Source organism: Arachis ipaensis, chromosome B10 (genome assembly GCF_059453495.1).
Source record: "Arachis ipaensis isolate K30076 ecotype BB chromosome B10, ASM5945349v1, whole genome shotgun sequence".
NCBI classification, from domain to species: domain Eukaryota; kingdom Viridiplantae; phylum Streptophyta; class Magnoliopsida; order Fabales; family Fabaceae; genus Arachis; species Arachis ipaensis.
The window spans coordinates 128,096,002-128,106,008 of NC_142435.1; the positions used below are offsets into that span (position 1 = coordinate 128,096,002).

Sequence of the window (10,007 nt, forward strand, 5' to 3'; positions counted from 1 at the left end):
TGAGATTGCAGTGGTGTAGTGGGATTAAGGGGTGGGGTGGTAGTGAAGATCAACAAAACTTAAAAGGTATAGAGAAAACTTAGTCAAATCTTCAGAATGGCCTTTGTTCTTGAAAGTAAGATATGATCGAGCCAAGAGAAAGGATAAGGATCAGTAGGAAAACGTGCCTAGCTAAACTCCAAAACTTGAGCACAAAGTATGAAAGTAATCTAGAGAATTAATGTGGGATGAAGTGCTTGGCCACTAAGGGAAAATTATATTGAGAAGTGAACTTCTATTCTGTATTTTATAAAACACAAAAAATATTACTTATAGAAAAAATGCAGCACCATAACATCCATGCATTTGGGAGAGCCAGAGGGGATGGCAGTACCGCAGTAGACATGCCAAGTGGGATCTTGTTCCGATCCAAATTGTGGTGTCAGAAAGTCAATCAACTTCATACACAACACAGTTAAATAACTCTCATGAACACAACTTTCTAACTACACTAATTGCAACATAAATTAAATCTTTACATTTATTCTTCAGAATCAGCTCCCATTAAATGCTACCACTTTACAAACATTAAGTATATTGACAACCTAGGGATGATCAGTGCAGAGAGACGAAGAAGGGGGTGGCATGACATCATCATCCTCGCTAACATACGCGGAGAGGTTAACATACTTATCCTGTTCCGCCCTATTCCGCCACCGTGCCCTGCATATCACGCAACTCGCCGATCTCCTCCCACTGCTCCTCTTCCACCTCATAAGGCACTCTTCATGGATAGGGTTCCTGCATGTCCCACATGCCACAAGCTTCTCTTCCTTCCCCATCTCTTCCATGCACACGGGACACGTGGCACCCTCCTCCGTCTCGATCGACGACGACGATAATGACGATCCTCCTCCCTCCAAGAACACCTGCCGGAACCTCTGCTTCAGCGCGTCCCCCGCCACTGCCTCGGGGAGCGTGGGTGCCGCCATCAGGCGCTGGACCTGGCAGGGTCGGAGGGTCCTCCGCCTTAGGCAGGCGTCGTCGAGGGGCACGCCCAGGACACGGATGAGGACGAAGAGGATGTGCTTGCATGGGGTGGTTCGGTCCGGGCACGTGCATGATGGTGTGGACGAGAGGTTCACCGTGTAGACGTTCCCGGTGGCGCCAAAGACGAAGAAGGTGGTGGTGGAGCGGTGGAGGAGGAGGAGGCGGTGCCTCAGGGCACGGACTATCCGGTCTGAGATTGGTTGGCTCGGCTTGAACCGGGGGTGGTGGTGGTGATGATTCTGCTGCGACGAAGATGACGAGGATGACGAAGAAGAATTATTATTATCAGAATTAGAAGCAACGGATTCCATTGTTATGGAGAGAGGGTTGTTATGACAGTTGGTGGTTTTGTTTGTTTGTTTGTTTGTTTGTTTGTGGGGGTAGTTGGAAGAATGGGAATTTAGGATATAGTTATAGATATGATGGGAAATTGAAGGGGTGTGGTTAATTGTGGCTGTGAATATTCTTTGTCTTTGGGGGCACGTGAAGGGAAAGAGTAAGATCAGAGGAAGGAAGGAAGCTTTATTTAGTTAGTTTGTAGGGCGGAGAATTCCAAAGCGTAATTTGATGATGAGGTAATTACCCATGCAGCACGCTTAAGCTACCTGCCTAGCTAGGCAAATCAATCAAAAATCACATACCATTACGTGCAATTCACACATGTTGTTGTTGTTTTGCCAACTGCTTTTGTAGTAGTATGTATCTTCTATTTTGGGGGATAAGGTATATTCCTATCCTTCCTTTTGAAATTAGATAGCGTCTCATTATTCTCATATCTGTTGGAACAACTGAACAACCTTCATAAAATGTTATTTACCATTGTTCTTTGCAGCATTCAAAATGGTGGATATACGCATATCCTTATTCATTCTTGTGAATGAATTTGCTATAGTATAGAAAGGTCTAACCTGTTATAAATTATTTTACATGATTATTTTAAATAATACTATATTCTCATCTTTTTTTTTTGGTTGATGTCACACATTATAGAAAAAATTTCAAGAATCAAACAGAATTTAGTATTTTTAATCAGTGTTTTTAATTATTAATCTAATTTTTTATAATTTAATAATTTGACAATATCTTTTTAATTTATACTTTTAAATACTATTGATTAATTATTGACAAAAAAAATTCTAGTATTTTTTATATTATATATATTTTAAGAATTGAATTATTATTTTTTTTAAATTAAAAATGATATTTGAATCCGTAATAGTGTTCGTTGACAAATCACAATCGATTAAACAATTTTTGGATTCTTTTACCACTTAGCTTAACATTTTTTTAATATTTTAATCCGTATATAAAAATGTGATTACTTGCTATACTATTTTATCATATTGTCAAAGGATAACATTTCCCAAGGGAGAGTATAAAGTGGGTTAAAGTTTTATAACTAAATTACTTTTTATTTTTATTATTTTATTCCATGGTTATAATGAGAGAAATTGTTTATTAAAGTTAATTTGAAATAATATATAATAAAAAATAATATTGTCAATTATAGAGAAACAATATCCACTATCGAAATTATATTATTTAAGTAACTATAAAATAGAATAAATTAATACAATAAGAAAAAATAGAAATGATCTGCAATAATTGACGCGATCGAATCGAGCTTATCAGGAAAAACAGTCGACAGCATCTGTGTTCTGTGATGTGAGTGGCAGCTCAGCTTCTGGTTTTGCGAACTCGCCGGAGACCATGGACGACGCCGGAAACATTCCAAACTCCGGCAACCCATCGCACAAGGTCATCGCCGTCACTGCCGGGGAAGCGCACACTCTCCTTCTTACCGGTAACACCGCTATATTCAAAGAGACCCTCAAATTTCTCTGTTTTTTTTCTGTGTGTAAAAGAGGGAAATAATGTTCCGGTGTTGTTGGATGCAGGGGATGGGAGTGTGTACTCATGGGGAAGAGGAATGTTTGGGAGGCTTGGCCATGGTTCAGAAAAGGATGAGCTTTTACCAGTTCAGGTCAAGTTTCAGAACCCTAATGGAGGAGAAGCAGACACACCCAAAATTGTTGCTATTGCTTCTGGTGCTTATCATAATCTTGCTCTTGCAGGTTCTGTAACAGTGTAACTCTTCACACCTTCTCAATTTCCCTTTATTTATTTATTTATTATTTTTCTTTTTTGAAGTTAATTAATTTTGATACATTAAGAGTAGTGTAAACTTGTTTGCAGCGTCATCTAATCAAATTTGTGGTCTTATATGACCAATTAAAGTGTATGTATTAAAGTTTGAAACTTTTGCTGTTAGATTAGGTTCTGGGTAAAACTTTCTGCTGATAGTGTATGCAGATTGCATCTTTTAACTTTTCTAATCATGTTTCAAAAGATTTTTTTTTTTTCGGAAGAAAGAAATAAATAAAAAGCTATGGTTTTGTGTATTTGAACATAAGTGACAAAGGTGTTGAGTGACAACAGGGGAGGTAAGTTGGGAGTGGAGTGAAAGTGAGAAGATTTTGATTTTCACTACTTGGTACTTGTGGGTGGAACTTAAAGATAAAGGGTATGGTGTATGGCTTTCATTGCACCAAGCAAGAGTAAAATGTTATAATATTTGACTGATTCAGTTGAATTGTTTTGTGAAGTCCTTCAGTCTGCTTATACTGAAGACTTGTTTGGTCATATGATATTTAAAGGTTTGTATGCATTCTAACACATTTTACTATTGCAGAATTCTTAGATTAACCGGTATAAACAAATAAATGAAAGATTCACTACAATGTAGTATCTGGCTTTTTTTAGCATATGTTTAATTAATTTGATCAAAAGAGGAACAATTGAACCCTTTTTCTTTATAAGCTTATATAAGGGAATAAGGAATATATGATAAATTGTTATGTCAGCTAAGACATTAGAATGATTTTTAATGATATGTTGCCAGACTCTTGCTGTATTATTGGCTGCATTTTAAAACTATATGTAAGGCTACTTTTTGAGTAGTAATAGTTGCTAACATCAACTATATGAAATTAATATGGAGAAAAATATTTGAGACTGTATAACAAATTTTATGCATCTTCTTAATTGCATTGCAAGTGTAATGGTGTGAATAAATATGCCCAATTTTTGCCTTTTTTATGTCCTTTGGGTCTCAGAGTAAACATTGATAAGTGCTAACAAGGGAAGAAGAATTCAGTCTCTCTCCCTTCAAAAATGGGTCAATTACTATACCCTGCTTTTGCAAGAGTGAATATCATGTGGATGTCTTTGGAATTTTGTGCTGACATAGATATGTAGCACCATGAATACTAGGTATCTGGTGTAATCTTAGGCAGGTTCATCTTATTGGAATTTGTTTTTTGCCGCAATAACTCTTCCTTCTGTGTGTTGACAGATGACGGGTCCGTTTGGAGTTGGGGTTACAATATTTGTATCCTTAATATGCTGGGAGTCACTTAGTCGAATTCAGTTACGGATATTACTTATTTTTACTTTAAGAGTTTTGTTTACTTTATATTCATGATTAGTATCTACATCCTTGACTACTGTATGGATGGTCAACTTGGCACTGACGGAGAGGACACACCTGATGAAAATTCTATTGGTGGAGTTTATAACCTAGCGCCCCACTTATTGAATAAGTTTCCCGAGTCGCACCCACTTGATTCTTCAACTGGTGTCTCTGAAGTACAAGGAAAAGGATCAATTAAGGTACAATAAGAAACATGAATTTCATCCTAAAACATAAAACATCGTGAGAATGTCTTAATGTGTGTTTTTGCCCATTTAATTTTGGCAGATACATGCTGTCAAAGCAGGAGGAATGATGTCTATGGCTATTGATAATCGTGGCACCCTCTGGATGTGGGGAAACTGCCCACAAGAAAGCAAAGGTGAATTCTCTCTTGTAAGTAGTTTCATTCCAATGCCAATACTGGCCTTTCATGGCCTTAATGTTGCCAAGGTTGCATGTGGAAATGAGCATGTTGTAGCATTGGTTAGTGCCGGAGAATCAAACAATGGTGAAGATTTGGTCTGCTACTCTTGGGGTTTTAACAACCATGGCCAGTTAGGATTGGGGGATAGGGAGAACAGGGCACATCCAGAAGTTGTGAAAACATTTGATGAGGAGTCCCCTTGGACAATTTATGACATAGCATGTGGTGCTGCTCACACTGCCTTGCTCACTCGCAAAAAGAAATCTACCGAGTTGGAAAGCAAGTGCTGGACTTTTGGCCTTGGGGATAATGGCCAACTCGGGCATGGAACAACACAAAGCGCATTATTTCCTACACCTGTTCAAGACTTGCCGCAAGATATATCTCTTATTGGTATCGATTGCGGCTTGTTTCATACAAGTGTGGTTTCCTCATCAGGGGATGTGTGGTCATGGGGAATGGAGAAGGGTCTTGGCTTATGCCCTGATGCTGGTCGTGGTTCATCAGATTCTGGTGATGCCCTCTCACCCTTGCTTAAACCTTGTGCTCCATACCAACCTAAGTTTCCAGATCCGGTTCAAGTTGCATGTGGAGCTGCACATACTGTTATTGTTGCGCGGGATGGATATAAGGTGTGGTCTTGGGGTAGAGGGCGATGTGGAGTTCTTGGAACCGGTAACGAATTGGACTGTTATACCCCCACCAAGGTGCGGTGGCCTCCAGCGACCGAAGATTCAGAGGAAGAGGAATCAAAGAGCTCCCTCGAGCAGGACAGAGAGAAAGAAAAGGAGGCCGAAGTAAAAACAGAAACAGATGAGAAATTATCCTCGGCACTGAATGAGCTGAAGCAGCTTCAATTGAAGCTATCCACAATGGAACAATATGCTAGCATACTTCATGGTTGTGTTTTCGGAAAACCTTTTGCTGAGCAAGATGTCCCTGCTTCATTGAAGGATTCAGGTTCATTCAACATTGCAAAAGAATGGGAGAACATGTTGGAGACTGCAGATCATAGGACGCTAATGAGGTTGGAAATGTTCTACCGGGACATGCTTGCTGGTGTGAAAGATAAACAAATGAAGAGAAGGATCAAGGAAATTGTAAAGGAGTGCCTCCAATCACCGGAGCCGAAAAATTAGTATGTATGAGAGGAACAAATTGTTCAACACACAAAAGGCAATGAGCTAGGTGATCATGTTCCAGTTTTGCAGGGTGGCATGGCATGCCTACTTATCGCTTTATTTGATCATTCTATTTTGCACCTTGCATCAATCCTCGGTGCCTCGTTCTATATGTGTATTGTTTAAGCCTAAAGATATGTAAAATTTGTGTCAATAACATGTATAAGATATGTATTCATTCCCCTTGTAGCCTGAATTTGATCCCAGGACGGCAGGACATATGTAAAATGCCATTTTAAGTGAGCTTTCATTTCGATAATAAAAAATATATTTCATCGAATTATATTTCTAGGAATATTATATTTGGAAACATTATTTCTAACTACAATAAAAAATTGTTTGTTTAATATTATAAATAATTGAAAGTTAATTTTAATAGTACGATGAATGAGTTACAAATATGTTTTATTATATATATTTTTAGAATATATCTTTAATTTCTAAACATCTTCAATGTCAATTAGGGGTGTTCATAAAAAAACTAAAATATAGTTAACCGGTTAAAAAATTATAACTAAATTTTGGTTAACCAATTTAATAAAATAATTTTAAAAATCATATCCATATTTTTTAGAATTGGTTAACCAAATTAAATTTTTCATTATCTTTCTCCCCTTCTCTCTCTTCTTTTCCCCCTCTCTCTCCCCCTTCTTTCCCCTCTCTCTCCCCCTTTCTTCCCCTCTCTCTTCTTTTCTCTCTCTCTCTCTTCCTTCTCTCTCTTTCTCTTTCTCACTCTTCCCTCTCTATCTCCTCTCTCTCTCTCTCTCTCTCTCTCTCCTCTTTCTGTCCTCTTCTCTCTCCCCTATCTGTCTCTTTCACTTTCTCCCTCCCTTCTCTCTCTCTCTCTCTCTCTCTCTCTCCACCTCCACTTTCTTTCTCTCTCCCTTATCTCTCTATCCTTCTCTCCCTCTCTCTCCTTTGCTCTCTCCCCTCTCTCTTTCTCTCCTTCTCTCCCCTCTATCTCTTTCTCTCTCTCTTTGCCCTCTTTCTCCCCCTCCCTTCTCTCTCTTTATCTCTCTCCTCCCCTTCCTTTCTACTCATCTCTCCCATCCTCTATCTCCTCCTCCTCCTCTCTCTCTCTCACTCCTCTCTCTCCTCTCCTTCCCTCTCTCCTCTCTCTCTCTCTCTCTCTCTCTCTCTCTCTCTCTCCCCTCCCCTCTCTTTCTCTCTCTCTCCTTTTTTTCCTTTTCTCTATTTCTCTCTCTCGCTCCTCTCTCTTTCCTTTTCTTTTTTTCTCTCTCTCCCCTTCTCTCTCTCTCTCCTCCTCTTCCTCTCTTCCTTCTCTCTCCTTCTCTTCTTTCTTCTTCTACTCTCTCTTTTCTCTTTCTCTTTCAGCCTTCTCTCACTCTCTATCCCTCTCCTCTCTCTTTTCTCCTCTTCTCTCCAAAGCGAGAGAGAGGAGAGAGAAAAGAGAGAGAGGAGGAAGACATAGAGGAGGAGAGAGAGAGAGAAAGGGGAGAGATAAGAAAAGAGAAGAAGGGGAAGAGAGAGAGAGAATAAGAGAGAGAAAGAGGGCAAATACCAGCTAACGAACCGAAGCCCCACCAATAACTAGGATTGCTCGGGGTTGGATAATCTATCAAATGTTGATTAAGTGTGGAGGATATCGGTTGTTTAAGGAGAGAGAATCGTTGGTTCCTCATTTTTCTTTTTCCTATCGTGAGAATTCTGCTCCCCCCAACAAGAGGAAAGACTTCTTTGTTGTCAATCGCTAGTTGGGTTTACCAACAAAGAAAAGCATGGGAGAAATGTGCCAGATCTTGACGCCAGGAGTTTCACCGGAAATCACGCTTTGACGGGGCGGGGTTGCGCGCGAGCCGAGTGCATTTGGATCTAAATCTGCGGTACACAAGAGTACTTCGCGCCATTCATAGCCATCAGGGATACAGCCCTCTTCCCTCAAGATGGTCCGTCTTGCTTCTGCTCGATGGAAACTAGGGTTCAAGTGTTGACTTTTTTAAATCAAGACATGGCGGGGCAAGATTTGAACCTGCAAGCTTCAGGTCATGAGCCTAACGAGTTAACCAACTACTCTACCCTGCTTCTTCCCCATCTCTTTCTTTTCTTTCACTATTCCCACCTAGGTCCCCTTGCTTGCTTGGCCGGGATAGAACCAGCGCTTAGTAAGTAAGCGGCGCGGCCGAGAGAAAGAGAGGGAAGGGGAGAGAGAAAAAAGAAAAGGAAAGAGAGAGAGAGCGAGAGAGAGAAATAGAGAAAAGGAAAAAAAGGAGAGAGAGAAAGAGAGGGGAGGGGAGAGAGAGGAGGGAGAGAGAGAGAGAAGGGGAAAGGAGAGAGATAGGGGAGAGAGGGGAGAGGAGAGAGAAAGAAAGAGAAAGGGGAGAGAGAAAAATGGGAGAGAGAGAGAGAGAGAGAAAAAAAAGGAAGAGAGGAGGAGAGGGAGAGGAGGGGGAGAGAGATGGAGATAAGAAAAAGTTACTCGTATCATTTAGAAAGAAAATTATTTACATTAGAAAAAATTATTTATAGAAAATGCTGAAAAGAGATAAGAAAGAAAAAAGAACGAAGCAATGGAAGGTATTTCATTATTTACAAATGTTACACGTATCATTTAGAAAGAAAAAAAATTTAGATAAAAAAATTCAATTTAAAAAAATGTTAAAATTTTTGGGTTTTTGTATGTAAAAATTAATTTTTGTGTAAAAACCGATTTTTAATTGCAAAACTAATTTTTTGGTATAAAAACCAATTTTTTGGTGAAAACCCAATTTTTTGGTGTGAAAATCGGTTTTTATTTTAATAACTGGTTAAAAATCGGTTTCAAATTTTACTAATCGGTTAATAACCGATTTTATCATATACAATCAATTTGATTAATTAATCAAGACTATATTTTTAGATAACCAAAAAACTAGTTTGGTTTTTGGATTAACCAAACCATGAACACCCCTAATGTCAATAAAAGAATTCTTTAACAAGAAATATAATAATTGAGGGATATAATAATAATTTTATATGCTACTTTTTATTCTTTTAACATAAAAATTATCAACTATTTACCTTCCGAGAAAAAATAAATTTTAAGTTTTGACATAATTTTTTTTCTGAAAATAAATTATTACTAAATTAGATTTTGGATTTTCAAATAAATGAGATTAATATGTTTTTATAAACAATTTTTGAAAATAAGTTAATTCTTTTTTCTTTAAACGAACATCGAGTTAAATCTTAAAGTAATTCATGAACTTGCACTCGAGCCTTAAAGTGATCCCTAAAGTTAATAATTACTCAAATTTATCTCTGAAATTGCCCTCCGGAACTCATAGTAGTCCCTAAAATAATTTCTATTCATCCTTACCATTGAGAAAGACTGAAATGACGTCTTTTTGTATTTATTAAAAAAAAAAAAAAACACACTCCCCATCCCAACCCTTCCCCAGTTCACCTTTCCCTTCCATGCTCCCCTTCCCCTTCCCCAACCCATTCTCAGTTCCCTTTCCATTTTCCTTTCCCTTTCCCTTTTCCTTTTCCTTCTCCTTCCCCAATCTGAGGCCCTTTCCCTTCTCCAACTTGAGGCCCTTTCCCTTTTCCTTTCCTTTCTCCTCCCCTTTTTCCAACTTCTACTGCTCTATTAGTTTTTCGTTATTATTATTATGGCGCTGCACTCGGTGCCTTCTGTTTTTCAGCTGCACCGAGAGCCGTTACCATCGTCGATCTTAGCTTATAGAACCGACTCGCGTCTTCTACTCCAGTTCACAACTCTTGGCTCAAACAAGTCAGCGCGTTGTCGCGTCGCCTCTCTGCTTTTTCTTCTACACCAGCTGCGTCGCTATGTCATCGTTCTGCTGTCAGAGTTGTTCTCGAACTCGACCGATGTAGCAGAGACAAGAGTAGCAGCGGAGTTCGCCATTCTCAACCTTTTGATGTCAAACCACAGGTC

The 10,007-nt window shown here is 38.9% G+C and overlaps 2 protein-coding genes across 2 annotated transcripts; one reads left to right on the plus strand and one right to left on the minus strand.

The window, feature by feature from the left end:
* Positions 1-257: 257 nt before the first annotated feature.
* On the minus strand, positions 258-1,519 carry LOC107621708 (SWIM zinc finger family protein / mitogen-activated protein kinase kinase kinase (MAPKKK)-like protein). Its single transcript, XM_016323724.3, has one exon. The coding sequence runs from the start codon at positions 1,338-1,340 to the stop codon at positions 585-587; it is 756 nt and encodes a 251-aa protein (XP_016179210.3). The 5' UTR covers positions 1,341-1,519; the 3' UTR covers positions 258-584.
* A 1,085-nt stretch (positions 1,520-2,604) lies between these two features.
* On the plus strand, positions 2,605-6,389 carry LOC107622892 (Regulator of chromosome condensation (RCC1) family protein). Its single transcript, XM_016324960.3, has 5 exons — positions 2,605-2,833; positions 2,928-3,104; positions 4,385-4,420; positions 4,544-4,701; positions 4,790-6,389. The coding sequence occupies exons 1-5, from the start codon at positions 2,740-2,742 to the stop codon at positions 6,065-6,067; spliced, it is 1,743 nt and encodes a 580-aa protein (XP_016180446.1). The 5' UTR covers positions 2,605-2,739; the 3' UTR covers positions 6,068-6,389.
* The last annotated feature ends 3,618 nt before the right edge of the window (positions 6,390-10,007 follow it).